At 43.7% G+C, this 18,737-nt stretch overlaps 1 protein-coding gene across 4 annotated transcripts in view; it reads left to right on the top strand.

Moving 5' to 3' along the window:
- LOC109919596 (regulation of nuclear pre-mRNA domain-containing protein 2-like) overlaps positions 1-18,737 on the top strand; it is a 74,348-nt gene that overhangs the window by 34,650 nt on the left and 20,961 nt on the right. For all 4 annotated transcript variants that reach the window (XM_048620434.1, XM_048620435.1, XM_048620436.1 and 1 more), the window contains exons 3-8: positions 6,760-6,860; positions 8,863-8,901; positions 10,021-10,073; positions 13,097-13,223; positions 16,775-16,950; positions 17,955-18,243. In XM_048620434.1, the coding sequence (XP_048476391.1) occupies positions 6,760-6,860; positions 8,863-8,901; positions 10,021-10,073; positions 13,097-13,223; positions 16,775-16,950; positions 17,955-18,243 (785 nt within the window). The remainder of the gene's footprint in view (positions 1-6,759; positions 6,861-8,862; positions 8,902-10,020; positions 10,074-13,096; positions 13,224-16,774; positions 16,951-17,954; positions 18,244-18,737) is intronic.

Raw genomic sequence — 18,737 nt, 5'->3', positions numbered from 1 at the left:
CCAAATAACCCATGCTGACCATAATCCCAAACTAAACCAGTCCCACCTGCCTGCTCCTGGCCCATATCCCTGTAAATCTTTCCTATTCGTACATCCAATAAATGTCTTTTAAATGTTGTAATTGTACCTGCATCCACCACTTCATCAGGAAGTTCATTCTGCACGCAAACGACCCTCTGTGAAAAAAAAAAAATTGCCTCACGTCTTTTTCAAATCTCTCTCCTCACCGTAAAAATGTGTCCCCTAGCCTTGAAATTCCCCATCTGAGGGAAAAGACAACTACCATCGACTCTGTCTGTACTTCTATCAGGTCACCTCTCAACCTCCTATGTTCCAGTGGGAAAAAGTCCCAGCCTATCCAGCCTTTCTTTATAATTCAAACCTTCCATAGCCAGCAACATCCTGGTAAATCTCTTCCGAACTGTCTTCAGCTTGATAATATCCTTCCTATAATAGGGCAACCAGAACTGGACACAGCAGTTGCTTTCTGCAATATGCTCAGCAGCAGCATGCCAAGCGTGCCTCAGTGGCATTTCCCTGCACTCCAGTTAATGTGACAGATCTGTGGGAGAATCATTGCTTCCATGTTTCAAATTGCACTAACCTGGACAGAACTGTGCCATTCCTTTAGTGTGACTGAGTCAAACATAGTTTCCCTGCTGGACAAGGAGTACAGTGGGTTTGCAAACACCTCAGCGCTGTAGGGAATAAACGAGGTCTTGCCCATGTGTTCCAAAATCAGTGAAAATACAGAAGTGCTGATGTCAGTGCCCAACTGCCTAATAATCTGTTAACTCAGCAGTGATGGGAGATTGCTCCTTCTTGGTTTATGTGGCTTAGCATGTCGTTATTTGCGGAGAGATCAGAAGAGAACTCTCAATGGTATTATTTGGAATTAAATTGCCTCGGAAAAGATAAATTATTGTAAAAAAAGTAATTGTTCTGAACGTTTTGTTTTGAAGTTTCAGTTGGGAACGACTTCCAATATTTCAAAGTAAATTTTCTAATTATGTTGGCAGCTCATGCTTAAAATTTTAAGTCAGCCGAGCAAGAACAAAGTGGGACATTATAAACAGTAAATTGTTTCAGTGTTTGAAGTTTTCATAATCCCCTGCAAAGACTGCTTGTTGATTTGACATTATTTTGTGTCCTGTGGGCAAGCTTTAAGCTGCCGTACACTTGCGGACAGTGGTAACATTGCAAGGTGGCATTGTAATTAAATACTTTCACCCTGAAAGTGTTGAATTGTGATATGTGCAGTTTCCTGTCATACCATTGCTGAATGGCCACTTGGTCAAGTTGTGTTTGGGTTGCTGCTTTCTGAACACTTGTAGCCTGCACCCTTGAGAGAAGAGTGGAGTATGGCAAGATTTAACTATTTATGTTAATGCAGCTGTCTCTCTCAGTTAAACTTGGCAGCATTGCGTTTGGGTGAATTGCTAAACGTTTTAAACCAGTCTGGTTGAATATGCATTTTCTGTAATTGCTATCTTTTCCCTTTAGTGATGGCAGGTTTGCTTTTCCTCCAGTAAGCTGAATATTTTTCAGTTGAACTTCATAAAATCAAATAGCAATCTTATTGTATTACTACAGGGAGAAAAAAAATCACTATCTCAAGGAGTTTAAGTCAGAATGGGATTTATCAATTAGTTTAAAATTGGAATCCCAGTTGTTTGGGAGGTCAAGTATCATGGGAATGGGAGTATTTTGTGGAGGAGCTGAACTTGTTAAAATTAGGCTGCCTTTCTTCGACATGACAAGTTGAAATGTGTTTTGAGTATTCATGTTGTCACTGAAATTTCAAGGAGATGTAATGACTGTGAGAAAATATCCCACAATAGCTGTCAACTTTTCAGGCGTAATGTCCGCAAAGGGCATTTAAAGCTGGACATCACTACTTGTATATTACTGCAGTGTCCGAATCCTGGGCATATGCCACTAACCATTTTGTGTGACTGGGTTAAGCTGCCATGCAGACACAAGCAGCCAACCCCTTTCCTGAAATAAACAGCACCCTACATGTCTGCATGTGTGCTTGTATGATCCTCTTTAGCAGTATGTATGCATTACTGTGGTCCTGATTACTCATCCTGCCATTTGTTCACCTCAAGGAGCCACTGAAGCACACTCGCAGTGGTGAGATCTGAACTCGCACTTTGAGAGAGATTGGAGCCTCAATCCAGTGTGTTAGTCCACTTGGGCACACTACCTGATGTTTGCTCATCCTGTGCATATATGGTCTTGTGTCGTAACATAATCAGTTAATGCATTGAATGGCCCAGCCTCAAGAAAAAAATGGCGTCTATCACTCCCTATGGCGTTACAGCTTGTGAAATGTCTACCAAGTGGAGCCAAAGTTCTAACGAAGGCTTTTGGAGTTCTGATAAATCAGAAAGCCACGTCATTATATTAAATGTTCACTCAAAGTAAAGCTATTGTGTTGATCGTGAGGTGATACAATCTGTAAAAAGGCCATTAGTAATTTAGTTTATTTTACATTTCCTATTAACCTGATGATGCTTGGAGTGTGTTTAAATGTTATCACAGTAAGCCATCTTTGGTTAAATTACAGTTGAGACATTTATTTACTTTTGCATGTCGTTATAAATGTGGTTGAAGGCTGGCAATGGTGTGATTAAAGTTTAGGATTTCCTGTGTAAAAGCTATCACTGTCCAGTCATATGATAGGTGGCATACCTTGAGCTGAATGATCTCCTTAATTTGTTGTGATGTCAAGGATTCAAAGCAAGAAGGGCCAGCTTAAATCCTGTAGCAGAGTAGAGATGGATTATGGAAACACCTTTTATTTCTATATTGAACTGGTAAATGCATTGCTGAAGTTTCTTACCTGAATTCTTGTCCTGTATTGAACTGTGGGATTGGATAGAACTTCTGCCCACTAATGCTAAACTGTTAGGTTGATTTTAGGGGGTTTGTGATCTCATTTACCTAATGCAGGCGGTCAACAAGTTATTGCAATTTGCTGATCGTTTATTGAGAAGCAGCAGTTTGGATATGGTGCATTAGTTAATTAAGCGAAGAAAGGAAATGTACAACCTGTGTCAGATGAGAACACTAGACTGGAACTTGTTTCCCCTGGAATGTAGGTGGCTGAGGGGTGACCTTTATAAAGGTTTGTAAAATTATGAGGGGCATAGATAAGGTGAATAACCAAGGTGTTTTTCCCAGGGTAGGGGAGTCCAAAACTAGAGAGCTTAGGTTTAAGGTGAGAGGGGAAAGATTTAAAAGGGACCCGAGGGGCGACAACTTCACACAGAGGGTAGTGTGTGTATAGAATGAGCTGCCAGAGGAGGTGGTGGAGGCTGCTACAATTACAACATTAAAAGGCATTTGGACAGGTACATTAATAGTAAAAATGTAGAGGAATATGGGCCAAACCCAGGCAAATGGGTCTAGTCCAGTTCAGAAAACTTGGTTGGCATGAGCGAGTTGGGCTGTTTCCATGCTGTATGACTTTACTGATCCAGGAGCCATTGAGAACTGGAGGCAGCACACTCCCATGCACACCACCACCACCACTTCCACACCCACCTGGGCCAGTTGTCTTTTGTGGTGGTCTCTGGTAGTTTTTAGTTTCGCTAACAACAGCTTTTGTTCTTTCCTCGGGCTGATGAGGAGGAACTCCTAGCCTTCCCGCTAGGAGATGGTGTGGCTTGCCTCCATGGATGGTCTTGCCCCTTCCTTCTCCTGTCCCTGTTAATAAACTTTATTTTGGGACCAACTGTCAATGCTGTGTCAGTCACCTGTGTTTCCCCTCTGCCATGTGGGATAGCTACTGATAAGTCATGTGTTGTCCATTTACCTGCCTCCACTTAAAGATTAGTTTTCATTTCTTCAAGGACCAAAGCGACCTTAATTTTTTACACTGTTGATAATAGAATAGAACGATGCCTGATAAACCTTTGATGTGAGTTAAGACCCTGCTTTCATCTAGATTTGTTTACATTTGCAGAAGGCTTGCTATTAATTTGACACAGATGGGGGTCTCATGCTACACAGGAAATACCAAATATGGAATGTTGAGTTAACACAGGTTTTAAGGAGGCCCCTAATTCTCAGTTCTTCTTTATTGTTAACCAGCTACTCCATCATCCTCCTCTTTCTGTCTGTGTCCAACTTGTATGTGGAGACCAGCAACCAGAACGTCTCAACATGAGGTGTGCCATGTCTGCCTCCCACTCTATTCTGGTGAAAGGTCATCAAGCTGGTATGGTTGCCCCTGTTTCTGTTCACTGCTGCCTGACTGGAGATTTTTCAGCATCCGTTGTTGTAAAAACATGCGTTAGATTAGGAAATGTCTCTGGCTTTCCCACTTACGCTGGAGAATGATTTCTCCAGTTGACACAGCTGTCCTTGTTCTGGTTGACTCCAGCTACATGCTGTGATTGATTTATTATTGTCATATGTACCGAGATGCAGTGAAACATCTTGTTTTGTGTGCTATAAGGGCAGATCATATCATGCAAAGTGCATCGGGGTTGCAGAACACAGTGTTACAGCCGCAGAGAAGGTGCAGAGAGTGAGATCGGAATTAACATTTGAGGTCTTTTCAAAAGTCTTAACAGTGGGGAAGAAGCTGTTTGTGAAACTGTTTGCACACATATTCAAACTTTTGTATCTTCTGGTTGACATGAGGGTGGAAGAGAGTATAACCAGGGTGGGAGGGGTCTTTAATTATATCGATTGTTTTCCTGGGGCAGTGGGAGGTATAGATGGCAGGTTGGTTTGCAAGAGGGACTGGGCTGCATTCAAAACTCTCTAGTTTTTTATGGTCTTGGGAAGAGCAGTTGCCATACCATGCTGTGATGCATCCTGATAGAATGCTTTCTGTGGCGCATCTGTAAAATTTGGTAGGACTCCTTGTGGACATGCCAGATTTCCTTAACATCCTAAGGAAGCAGAGATGTTGTTGTGCTTGACTGTTGCGTTGATGTGGATGGACCATGACTGATTGTTGTTGTCATCACTGCCAGGAAATTGATGCTCTTGGCATTTCCACCTCAGTACCGTTGATGCAGACAGGGGCAATATGCAGAGATTGTTGTCTTTACACCATGCCACTAAACACTGTCTCTTTCCTGTATTCTGTGTCATTGTTGTTTGAGATTCAACCTACAACAGTAGTGTTGTCAACCTTGTAAATGGTTTTGGAGCGGAATTTGGGGCTGAGTATGCAGCCTTGCGGGGCATCAGTGTGAAGGAGGTGTTATCTTACTCATTGTCTATGGGTATTGTCAGGCAGTTGGATCTAGTTACGGAGGGGAGCCAAGACCTAGGTCTCAGTTTGGAGATGAGTTTGTTTGGAGTTACGGCGGAACTGTGGTCAATAAGTAGTAATGTGATGTAGGTTTCCTTGTTATCCAGATGTTCCAGGGATGTGTGTAGGGCTAGGGAGATGGCGTCTGCTGTTGCGCTGCTGTTACAAAGGATCAAGACAATTTTGGGAGGCTGGAGTTGACGCGAGTCATGACTTATCTCTCAACAGTTCATAATTATGGAGGTCAGAGCCACCAGGCGGTAGTCATTGAGGCATGCTGCATGATTTTCCCTTGGCATTGGGATGATGGTCTTCTTGGAGCAGGTGGGCACTTTAGATCGTGGTGCTGGCAGATGTGCATGGGTGGCACTCAATGCTACACTTCATACTAAAGCAAATAAATGCAACCTCTCAAGGAAACCTTTGTTCCCTTCTCCAGTAGAATATTGGCAAATTTTTGTAACTGCAGGTTTCTTGGTCATTTTTTTCAGTCAGCAATGGGCATTGACTTGCAGAGTTCCTTTCAGAGGAAACTGGGGAGAATCCAACTAGTTTTGATCCTCAAGATAGTAAGAACTGCAGATGCTGGAGTCAGAGATAGCACAGTGTGGAGCTGGAGGAACACAGCAGGCCAGACAGCATCAGAGGAGTAGGAAAGTTGAAGTTTCGGGTCGGGACCCTTCTTCTCTGATGCTGCCTGGCTTGCTGTGTCCCTCTAGCTCCACACTGTTATCTCTAGTTTCGTTCCTATCTTTGATTTTCTTTTTACAAAAGGTGAAGCGAGAAATTTGTGCCTCTGTGTAGTTTCTTAGTGTTACCTAAAATAGGGCCAAGCACCTACTGAAATTGGACCAAAAAGGTGTTAGCAATGCAAGCATGATTTGATTTGATTTTTAATTTGATTTATTATTGTCAGATGTACCTAGGTATAGTGAAAAGTTTTGCGTGCAGTACAGGGAGAACATATCTTGCCAAGAGCATAAGAGTAATAGAACAGAGCGAGGAATACATACTAGGCAACATCGAAAGAAAAAAAACAAACTGTTGTGTCTGGGTGGGTGTGTACCCTTGAACAGCACTGTAGCCTGAAGATAAAACAAGCCTTTAAGGATGATTTTAGGATGGTGAGACGCTGAGAGGAGGGAGGGGAAATAGTGGAGAGCCAGAGAGTTGATCAGATAAGGCACTCTCTGTATTGATGTGTAAAATATGTAGAAGTTAATTTTATGTGAATGATCATTAGGTGCAGTAGTGTTAAAATAGACCAGAATGAGGAAACAAGGAGTGATCCATTTTTAAAAAAAAAACTGCCATGTACATTCTTGGGCTCCTGTCAGAGAGGAAAAACGGGCACAGTGGAGGAAGCAGTGTCAAATAACAAACTTTACACCTTAATCAACTGCCAAGTGTAAAAAGCTAAAACACTCTGTGGTCCAAAGCTAGCACCAATTCACAAAATTCCTCTTTTTGACTTTCTCTAGGGATCCTTCCATTCGGAAATCTGTGGAGCGAATATTCACAATATGGGAGCAGAGGAGTGTCTACCCGGAGGAGTTGATTGTGGACCTGCGAGCTGCTCTTGGTGAGGATAGTTTGTGTATTGAATAAAGACTGTATACACAGTGTTGATCCTAGGAATTGTGAGACTTTCTTTAAGCTGGAGCACACCAAGGTTATTGAGGTCCCTACAGCTGGTGTGTCATAACAAAATGTGTGTACTCCCTTTGTGCTGCTCCATCCCTCACCATGTCCCAGTCAAGGTTGCTGAAAAGTGACAGTGGAAGGCACAAGCTAGCTCAGGACATGTGGCAAAGCAAGTATTTGACCAAGAAAGAAAGAAGCAACATACTACTGAACACCTCAACTCTCCTCTAGTTAACTGCGTAAACAGATGCTTTGCTTGGACGTTGTTCCAGCATGATCTGTACTTTGAGGATGTCCTGGTCCAAAGTTCCTTGCCTTTCAGGAATGACATGGTAGAATTGTAACACAGGGCCTTCATCACTTGGAATTCATTCTACATTAAAATTTCTAACCTTTAGGATCCTGTTTGTTTGGAATGTGGGCTATTGGACTTGTGTCTGGAATGTAGATGGCAGTTTAAAGGCTGTATATGCCCCAGCTGATCTGTTGCTAACTCACCTGCAGTGCTCCTGTTATAATGCATTACAGTTCTCAAAGATCAGTACGTGGCAATCTCTAATAATCTTGGGGATATTATAATCTGCCATTATTCTGAAACATTTCCTACCTCACTCTCAGCCCATCTGTGACTGAAAATATCACCAATGCCTTCTTTTACTCAACATTACTCCCTTGCTGTCCAGCTGGGCTCTCATCCTCAACCCTTTGTAAACTTCACCCTACCTTTGTAGCTTTATCATGGTCTGTAGCTTGCTTCCCTCCTCTAAGCTCTCCACTGCTTTGACTGTGGCTTTTGGAAATTCCTCTCCTCCTCCTGTCCACTTCAGATGGTTACTGAAGTCTGTTCCCATGACTTTTAATTTAGGGGAAAATCCAAGCTACTGCAAGTTGCATATCTTTCCCAAAATACTGGTCTGTGAATTGCGAAATGTCTCCATTACCCTGGAACCTGCTTATCTCATCACCCTTTTAGTGGAGATGTATAATTTTTCCCTGAACTCCTGCTACCAATAAAGGGCAGCCAATACTCTGGAGCAATTTCGACTATTTTTGTTTCATCCTCGAGGTGCAGATTCTGGCTGGGTAATGGTACCACTGACCCCTAACAGCCCTTGAGTATCCCCAAGGGGCCATTCTTGCCTGAGCCTGGAATATGGAGGACACCTTATCCTGGACCATTCTCATGTCCACGTGTACGGCTTCCTGATTGGGGCACGTTTTCTCCCCTCTTCGTTGCACACACACCCTGAAGGCAGCTTTAATCTGCACTTATCAATGCTTATGTCAACCCTGAGCAGGGATCAGACCTGTGGGACATACTTGGTTGGTCCTGCTCTCAGTCTCTTCAACCCATCCCTTGTCAAGACACCGTTGTCTTTGACAAGCTTTGTGGTTTTGAAATTTTGAGACAAAGGAGATATTGAACACTGTGTATTTGTAGGACAGCAGAGGGCATTCAGCTGAAAAGAATCACCTGGACTCAGTTTGCATCGAGCACCACTTTGGCCTAATGATGTGCACAATGACCCACAGACTGATCGACAATCTCAGCTCCCTGAATTTCCCAGTGTGACAATCAATTGATCTTGTTCAGGGAAAGTGCTGAGCATAGACAAAGCATACTTCCCACCGGACAATGAGGAGCAGTTGAAGACCACCATGAGCAGCTTTTGCCTATCAGCAGGGGAGTGGGCTTCATTTACAGGTGAATGGATATGGGTGGCCAGGAGAATGGGCTCCTAATTTTACCAATCTTCAACAGTTAAAACCGTTTAATGAGGCCAGATGCTTTGCACCAAATGCTTTTAATAGTTGGCACTTCCCTTATGAACAAATGCAAATAAACCATATCACCGTGCAGTCTGGAGCGATTGTTGCAAAGGCTTCAGACAAAGCAATCCGGAAATTCACTATTTTTCACTTGTTTCCATTCATTTTAGTGGGACGAAAGCCAGCTGAATTTGCAAAAGTGAAAACAGGTATGGAACAAATTTTGGGCAGTGGGGAAGGTGTGTTCAGAATTATTCACTTAATCTTTTGTGACTATCAAACGATATCCTGCTCATCCTATCCTCAGTCTTACTGCTGATGAACAGAAGTGTGTTAAAGTAAGTGTACTGCTGATCATGTTCTTCTGTTTGTGACAGTGACAGTGGTAGGGTTAGTGAAGGATCTGTTTAAATCTATTCGATGCTTTGGCTGTGGATAGGGAGTCAAGTATTTGGGTCTGATATTCGTGCCCCTGTGGGGTAGGTTTTCAAGCTTTGTAAAGACGTGGACGTACTCCCGGGAATCCATTGCACTAATGCCTGAAAGACGTGGTTAGCCGGCGAAGGAAAAGGTTTACCACCATGTTTTATTTCGGAAAAATCAGCAGAGATGGTATGGAATTGACAGTTCTAAACTTAGTGCTTATTATTGACAAACCCCAAGATCAGAGCCTCTCTGGCTTTTGGGTGCCTCTGGGTACCATTCTTGAATACATAGTGTTGTATATGGCTTTGGGGAATGTAGGATGGGGGTTGGAGGGCGTGTTGCGGGTGCGGAGGGCTGGGGGTTGCTTGCACTTGGAGAGAGACCCAACCTCTTCCTCTTGGGTCAGTTTGCTTGGTACTGGAGCGGGGAAGCTGGTTTAACACTGTTCCTCCTTCATAATAATTTGGACCTAATTGCAGTGCAGCTATTGGTTTCCTTGGGTTTAGACCAGGAATCTTGAATCTGAATCCCTCTGTGAAACTGTGGCTATTTTTGGCACTTTGCTAATGGCAAGAAATGTGTGTCATTGACAAGGCTGTGCTATAGATGTAGCTTCAGGTAGCTATCATAGATAATTTACAGGCACTTTGGAGCCCTGAGACAAAACCCACTATCTGTTACTTCCATCAAAAGTTTGCATTGTGACTTTTTTCTCGTGTTTTTGGTTGTCAGCGTTTCTTACTACAGACACAACGTGACGGACTGTGTGTGACCTGCGTACTAAACGATAAAGGCTTGTAATGTATTAGACGTGCCCACCTTTTGGATTAGCTGAGATCATAGTGGTGGCCCTGCAGAGTTGTGCACTGGTCACACTGATTCCGTTTTCTGTTCCTTTTCAGTGAGCGATAAGACACGTGTTGTGGTGAAATCCAAGATACTTGCTGAATTTAGGGTGAGTGCTTCAGCTTTTCATTTTCTTCCCCCTCCTGCCCCTTTCTACCCCTTGTCTCCCAGCTGCTGGTATACAGGCTCCATGCAGGGTGCTTGCCGCTGATGCTGCATGTTCCAGATACGCAAACCCAGACAGCCTGTGCCAGGTAGAGAGGCATTACGGCTGAGCCTAATTGTGCCCTGATCAGAAACCCTCCCAATATACCTGGCCGTTTTGGGGTGGGGTTTCTGAGCAATCATCGGGGGAGCAGTCGGAGTGACCTGGTTTATTTATCCTGTCCCTTTGTCCAGTGGTGGAGAGCTGGACTCAGTGTCCTTCCCACCGCTCAGCCTCACGCCAGTTTACAGAGTTGGAACATGGCACTACACTGAACTAGATAGACCAGGGTATCTCCCTGAATAGCACAATTATTCACTTGGTCAGGTGTTTTTAATTGTCTTGCAAGGGAATTTGTTCTTTTAGTTTTAGTTTTATTTTCTTGTCTGTTTAAGCATTGGACACTGACACCTCTCCCCTTGATGTGAGTTCAACAGAGCCTTTAGTTTTCAAGAAAACAGTTACAAGTAGAAACTAACAGTGGACTTTATACTTGTAGTTCCACTCAATCACTGAAGCGTATTCATACTGATGGTGAAATTACTACTTCGTTGTGAAGACTTTAGGAGGAGATCTGACCTGTACATAACTCCACACCCACTGCTATGCATGACTCCCCCCTGAAATGGCCACTCAGTTGTGAGTGACTTGCCCACACCTGATCAAGAACAAGTTAGGAATGATCAATAAATGCTGGTCTTGCTAGTGATGCTCACAAACCAGGGTGATTTCTTTTTTAAATACTCCCCTGCTTCTTCCCAGATCCTTGATAACAGAAATAAATTGTTTGAAATTGTGCCTTGCAGGGTTGGTGGCAAGTGCCTCAAGTGTGTTCCTCACTCTCTCCCCTCAACCCGCTTCTCCTCCAGGACCACAACTTGACGCAGCTTCATGGGTGCCAACAGCTTCTCAGTCTTAACTTACCTTGACACGTGAGCCCAGACAAATGTTCACAGGCTGTTTACAAATACAAGCTTATCCTGCCTTTATCCCATGGTGCTCATGAGCATTGTTCCAACAAGAACAAAAACTGACTGACATGTCTGACAGCTCAATGAGACAAGTTATTGAACTCCGTTTCTTGCATTGGCTGAATGGAAATAGATTAAGGGAGAGCCTTTTGACCTGCATTGCGCAGGACCAATTGGACTGGCCGCTGAATCAAAAAAAGGTGCCACAGTTATTGTAGCTTGTTGGCAGTACTGACTATAGGGCTGTTTTATCCCTCTACACCATCAGTGTCATTATCCCTCCATGGAATCCAGGTTCATTGGCAAAACCTCCTGCTCATCCCTGATCTGAGTGATTTGGTGGATCGTTTCAGAGAGTTAAGAGTCAACCATATTGCTGAGAGTCTGCAGCCACAGGTAGGCTAGGCTGGGTAAGGAGGCAAGATTCCTTTCCCTAAAGAACATTTCCTAGGTGGATTTCTCCCCCAGTTGATGCTGGTTGACATGGTCACTATCCCTGAAACTAGCTTTCAAGTCCAGATTTATCAACTGAATGCAAATTCCAGCAGCTGCCATACTGGGATATGAACCCATGCCCCTGGAACCTTAGCTCTGGTGTCTGGATTACTTGTCCAGTGATAATAACAAAACTGGGAACCAAAATGGTAAGAAACAAATTGAACTTTTATAGCACCTTTCCTAATGTTCCGAAGCGTTTTACAGCCATTGCAGTATATGCGTTGTAATGTAGGAGATACAGCCACTGAACTGTGCTGCCACTTTACGCTGCGTATTGTTTCTTTAAGTATATACAATCTTTTAAAAGGCAGCACTGGCCTTATTGGTGAAGAATTTGTTTGCCATTCTGTACACAACTTGTTCCCACGATAAGCGACATGATAGAGTCATGTTGCACAGAAACGGACCCTTCAGTCCAACCAATCCATGCTGACCATATTCCCAAACTAACCTAGTCTCACTTGCCTGCTCCTGGCCCATGTCTCTCCAAGCCTTTCCTCGTCACAAAATTATCCGAATGTCTTCTAAATATTGTAATTGTGTACCCACATCTACCACTTCCTCAGGAAGTTCATTCCACATGCGAACGACCCTGTGTTTTAAAAAAAAAAATTGCCCCTCAGGTCGTTTTCAAATCTCTCTCCTCTCACCTTCAAAATGTGGATCTTTAGTCTTGAAATCCCCCTATCCTAGGGAAAAGACAACTACTGTTAACTGTATCTATACTTCTCATTGTTTTATAAACTTCTATCAGGTCGCCTCTCAACCTCCTGTGCTCCAGTAAATAATGTCCCAGCCTATCCAACATTTCTTTATAACTCTAGCCTTCCGTACCCAGCAACATCCTGGTAAATCTCTTCTGAACCCTCTCCATCTTAACAATACCCTTCCTATAACTGGGCGACCAGAACTGGACACAGTACTCCAGAAGAGGCTTCACCAATGTCCTGTACAACCTCAACATGACGTCCCAACTCCTGAATTCCAAGGACTGAGCAATGAAGCCAAGCATGCCAAATGCCTTTTTAACCACTGTGTTGAAATTGGTGGGTGTTTGAGAGGTATTTACCCCCGCACCGTGGAGAGAACACCCCCGCCAGTGTTACGACCATGTTCCTGCCCTGTTGGAGGGTAGGCAGGGCTGCGGTTTATCATTGTCATTATCCCCTGCAGAGCAGTTGTGGCGCAGTCTGGATTATACAGTCAAATTTGAACCTGCAACTTTGGCTTAGAAATGAGTGCTGCCACTGAGCTATGGCTGTCATACAGGGGGAAAAAAAATATAAACCTGGTGTCTTGTTTTCGTCAGCAGCTTGCATTTACCTTTGCAGTTTTTCTTTGGTAGTTTGTTTCGCTGTTGTGTTGTAATATTTAGTGTTAATTACTAGAGGGGCTTGTTTTGGGAACGACCATCTTCACAGAATCTGACTTGCACTCCTCTCTCTTTTCCTGCTACAGCCGCAGGCACTCATTGACCAGCTGGGGTCCTACAAGCAGGCGGAGGATGAGAGAGAGTTCAAGGAGAAGCAGCTTGGGACCCTCCGCGTTGACGTCTGCAGCACAGAGACATTGAAGCGGTTGAAAGGTAGAGTGCAGAAATGGACATGCAGTAAATTAATGTAATGCATACTTGTTGGACACTGGAGAGGGGTTTTGAGCCTTACTTTTATCACCAGCTTACACGTGCGCCCTTCTTTTGATTTGAATAACTATATAAGTAGGGGTAGGACCTCGGTCCCCGTAGCCTGCCTCGCCGTTCAATGAAATCATGGCTGGTTTTACCCAGGGCACAATTCCTCTTGTGTGCCAGCTCCTCATTGCCCTCAACTCCCTGATATTTCAATAACCTTATCTATCTCATCTTTCAATACATTCTGGGATAGAGAATTCCAGCCGTTCACAACAGCCTATGGGAGAAGAAATTTCTTTGTCCCTCATGTATTTTATAAATTTTCTCCTCTCACCTTTAAAATATGCCCCCTAGTCTTGAAATCCCCCACCCTAGGGTAAAGACACATGCCATTCACCTTATCTGTACTCCTCATGATTTTATAAAACTCTATAAGGGCACCCTCAACCTCCTGTGCGCCAGTAGAAAATGTCCCAGCCTATCCAGTCTCTCTTTATAACTCAAACCCTCCATTCCTGGCGAATCCTTTCTGAACCCTCTCCAGCTTAACAGTATCCTTCCTATAACAGGGTGACCAGAACTGGATACAGTCCTCCAGAAGAGGCCTCAACCATGTTCTGTACAACCTCAACATGAAGTTCTAAACTCTAATGAATAAAGCCTAATCTGTTTAGCCATTCTTTATAAGTCAGCCCCTTCACTTCAAGAATCAACCTAGTGGACCTCTTTTGAACAGGCTCCAATGTCAGCATATCCTTTCTTAAATCCAGAGACCAAAACTGTACCTAGTACTCTAGGTGCGGTGTCATCGACACCCCTACTGTAATATCAAGATTTCCCTATTTATAAAATCCAATCCCTGAGAAATAAAGGCCAAAATCCCATTTGCTTTTTAATTACTTGCTGCATACACATGCTAACATGTTGTGTTTCATCCATAAGAACACCCAGATCCATCCATGTTTCAGTACTTTGAAGTCTCTCTCTGTATATAAATAATAATCTGCCTTTTGATTATTGCTACTAGAGTGCATGATGTCACATTTTCCTTACTTAGACTGCATGCGTTCAGTGATACAGCCTCTATAACATTCTGAGAAGAGAATTCCAGCCATTCAGAACAGACTATGGGAGAAGAAATTCCTTTATCCCTCATGTCATTTATAAATTTTCTCCTCTCACCTTAAAAATATGCCCCCTAGTCTTGAAATCCCCCATCCTAGGGAAAAGACACACTGCCATTGTGTACAGTTCTGGTAAGCACGCTACCAAAAGGTTGTGGATGCTTTGGACAGGGTACAGAAAATGTTTACCAGGATGTTGCCTGGTATGGGGTATTTTAGCCAAGAAGAAAGGTTCAGTTAACTGGGTTTATTTTCACTGGAATGCAGGAGGTTGAGGAGCGACCTGATAGAAGTTTATAACATTATGAATGTCATGGATAGTGTTGAAAATATGAGGCTTTTTCCCCCAGGATGGAGAGGTCAATTACTAGGGGGCACAGGTTCTATGTGCAAGGTGGGGGGGATGTTTAAAAGAGATGTACAAGGCAAGTTTTTCACACAAAGGGTGGCAAGTGCCTGGAATGTGTTGCCAGAGGTAGTGGTGGAAGCAGACACAATAGCAGCATACAAGAAGTACCTGGACGAATATGTGAATAGGAAGGGAATAGAGGGATACAGATCCTGTAAGTGAAGACAGCTTTAGTATGAAAGGGCAAAATGTGTTGCTGCAGGCTTGGAGCGCCACAGGACCTGTTCCTGTGCTGTATTGTTCTTTGTTCATGAGCAACAAATCTATATTTCCTTGCAGATTGCTTGTGTCCTCCTTTTGTAATGTCAACAAATATAGGCATTAGACTCTGTCCTGGTTTTCAAATCATAAATGTATAGTTGATAGTAGAGGCCCTAGGACAGAGCCTTATGTCATTCCACAAATTTCATCATTCCAACCTGAAAAAGCCCAATGGATCATGCATAAAGCGCCCACATACTGCAGCTGCAACGCATTGCTGATCCAGCCTTCTCTATTCAATTTAATGAATTTATATGTTAAATATTTTAAAAGTAATTTTAAAAGTAATTTAAGTAATTAAGTAATTAAGTAATTTAAAAGTAATACAGCTCTTCAGCTGTAATAACATATCATGACTTAAACCACTTGGGCAATCTAAAAAGACATGGAAGAAATATCCACCAGACACCTACCTGTGATGTTGAAGTTCAGCTCTGACAAGTGAAAACTGGTTGGGGTGGTTCTCTGTCTCTTTTTTTTCCCGGTCTCCTGCCAGTTTCACGCAGGTCTGCTCTGCCAGTTTCACGCAGGTCTGCTCTGCCAGTTTCACGCAGGTCTGCTCTGCCAGTAATCTTCACAAGTGATGCTAACCTACTGCATGCTCCTCCCAGTCTGTCCAATGCATTGTCTCCTTTGGCATTTCTCATGGTGTTGAGTGCAGTGGGATATGGTGCTACCCAGTGGTTGCAATCTGCAATTACAGTGCCACTCAACTCCTTTTGAAGAATTGCAGTGATGCTATGTTTAATATTACTTCAGGACCACAGAACGATTCACAGCCTGTGTAGTATTGTGGTAGTGAAGACACTGTTAGAATGGCAATAAATACAGGCCTGCTAATAGTGCCATGTCCCATAATTGAATTTTTTTTTTAAATGGCACTAGCCCAGCAAGGCTGCTTTGCCAACAGTATCTAACCATGCGAACTCTACTCCTTAGAAAGACAAGGTACATTGGAAACACCACCCCTTGCAAGTTTCGCTCCAAGCCACACACCATTCTGACTTGGAAATAACAGAAAATTCTGAAGAACGGTCACAGAACTCTGCCTTCTGTCGGCAGATGCTGCCAGTTTTTCCAGCATCTGCAGTTTTTTTTTTTTTGGAAATTATTCAGCTGTTCCTTCAGTGTCACTGGATCAAAATCTTGGAATTTCCTCCCAAATGATACGGTGGGTCTACCAACAACAAATGAGCTGCAGAGTTGCGAGAACAAAACCTATTGTTTTCTTTCCCAGGGTCAATCAGATGAGCAATATGTGCTGGCCTGGCCAATGATGCCCACGCCCTTTGAACAAATTTTAAAAAAAAGGCAAGACTATTGATAGTTTCGTAAACATGACCAAAAGTCATAACAGTATATAGTTTAGGGACAGCAAATATGGGCATCTGTGATATTTTAATGCTACTTTCTACAGCTTTTTAAAATATACGTAGATACTTGGGATTTGTTTGCTCTCATTCTCACTTGTGTGTTGTTGGGATTGTCTTGAACCCATCAGTGAGATTTTATGACATAGCTTTGGCAAGAGAAAGTGCTCATTCATTAAGTCTCCCCTTCCATCCGGACTTGATAACTCTGTATCTCCTCTTCATAATAGTTTGTCCAGACCTGCTTTTGTTAAGTCTCGCTGGGGTTTCCTTGCTCCAGACCTCCCCACCACCGGTAATTTGTTCAGACACAGGAAGACTTCATTCTTTCTATCTATGTAGATCGTGCCGGAGGCAAACGCTTTTCCAAAGACTTTGAAGAATCCAGCTCCAAGTTGGAAGACTTCTGCGCCGAGCTCGAGAGGGAGGTGAAGAAGACCCCACCGCTAATCGAAGCACTCGAAAATGCAGAGATCTTTTATGAAGCTCAGTACAAGGAGGTGAAGATTGTAGCAAATGTAAGTGTCTTACAGACTGGGGATACAGACTGCATTTGTAACTGTGTTACCAGAGGGTTCCCTGCAAACGTTTCTCCTGACACCTATATAATTTCCCACTTAGGTTATTTCATGACTTTTCCATCGTTTTTGCCCCGGTAGTTTATTCTGTAACTTTTAGCATCTTCTGTGCAAACGTTAGCTCTGCCTTACTTCAGAGGTTTGTACTTTTAATTCGAAAGCCAAATGCTGCAGATCTGAGACAAACGGAAGATACTGGAAATACTCAGCAGGTCAGGCAGCCTCTGTTCTTTTATTTATTCATTAATGGGATGAGGGCGTTGCTGGCTAGGCAGCATTTATTGCCCATCCCTAATTGCCAGGGCAGTTAAGAGTCAACCACATTGCTGTGGGTTAGGGTTAGGGTTACATGTAGGCCAGACCAGGTAAGGATGGCAGTTTCCTTCCCTAAAGGACACTAGTGAACCAGGTGGGTTTTTCCTGACAATCAACAATGGATTCATGGTCATCATTAGATTCTTAATTCCAGATATTTTATTGAAGTCAAAGTTGAGCGTGAGAGAGACAGAGCTAACATTCCAGGTCAGAGGCAGGTGAATGAGAGTGAAGAGCGCACACAAATGGGGCCACTGATTAGGGTGGAACGTAGGAGAGCTGACATAAGCACAAAAGACTGTAAGGTGCCTTACCAAATGAAGTGTTGAACTTTGTCAGAATGCTACAGGAGGCCACAGACAGGGAGGTCAATGGAAGAGAGTAAGGGGAGAGTTGAAATGCCAGGCCAACTGAAACTTGGGAGTAAGATGCTGGGGGTGTTGGAACTGGCAAGGGATGGCCACATACATGCTAATTCCCACGCCTTCCCCACTCCCTGTATTGCGCAACGATGGTAGTGTTCCCCTTGTCCTCGCCTTGTGCCCCACTAGCACGGACTGATTGTAATTCTGAGTATCTGCAGTTTTTGATTTCCTTACTCACTGTTGCCTTCCACTGCTTTCTCACAGGCATACAAGACGTTTGCAAACAGAGTTAACAACCTGAAGAAGAAGCTGGACCAGCTGAAGACCACGCTGCCAGATCCAGATGAGTCTCCCATTCCGTCTCCCAGCATGGACGCTCCGTCGCCGACCGGCTCGGAGTCTCCCGTGCGGCCGGTTGAGGAGCCTGTGGCGGAGCCGAAGAAGCTGGAGGAGAGCCCGGGGCCGCTGACTCCAGACGCCTCGGGCGATAACTGTGACGTGGAGGACATGGAGCTCTCGGATGACGAAGCTGTGGGAGCAGCGAACATCATAGGTACCAGGCTTGGAAAGGGGCAGCCAGTTGTGCTTCCTAACGCAGGGGATTACAGAACCACCATATGTGACTTGGGGGCTTTTGGCCCCAACCAGACAGTCCTAGTGTTCGTACCCCGCAGGACCCTCCTCCTATCCCATCTCCTGCCTCTTAACCACATCTTTTTCTGTTTCTTTTTTATTCCGATGTAGTGTCCTTTTGGAAGCATTTGAGCTTTTTACCTCCTGCGATGGTAAACTCCGCATACTAACCACTCTTTCAGTCAGAGATTTTCTCTTTATTCGCCCTCCGCCCGGGTCAGATCTATCAGTAAGGATGGGGTACCTAGTTTTATATTTCCACAGGTAGAAAGACACTCTCACATCTATTCTCTACCCATTCAGGATTTTAAAGACGCCTATCAGGCTAACTTGCAGTTTTCTCTTTTCTGAAGAGAGATCACCACCCGACCTGTTTACTGTTTCCTAGTAGCTGCAATAGAATCAGTATGGAAA

The sequence above is a fragment of the Rhincodon typus genome, chromosome 46, assembly GCF_021869965.1.
Source record: "Rhincodon typus isolate 14 chromosome 46, sRhiTyp1.1, whole genome shotgun sequence".
Lineage (NCBI taxonomy): Eukaryota > Metazoa > Chordata > Chondrichthyes > Orectolobiformes > Rhincodontidae > Rhincodon > Rhincodon typus.
This window is presented reverse-complemented; position numbering and strand designations above follow the sequence as displayed.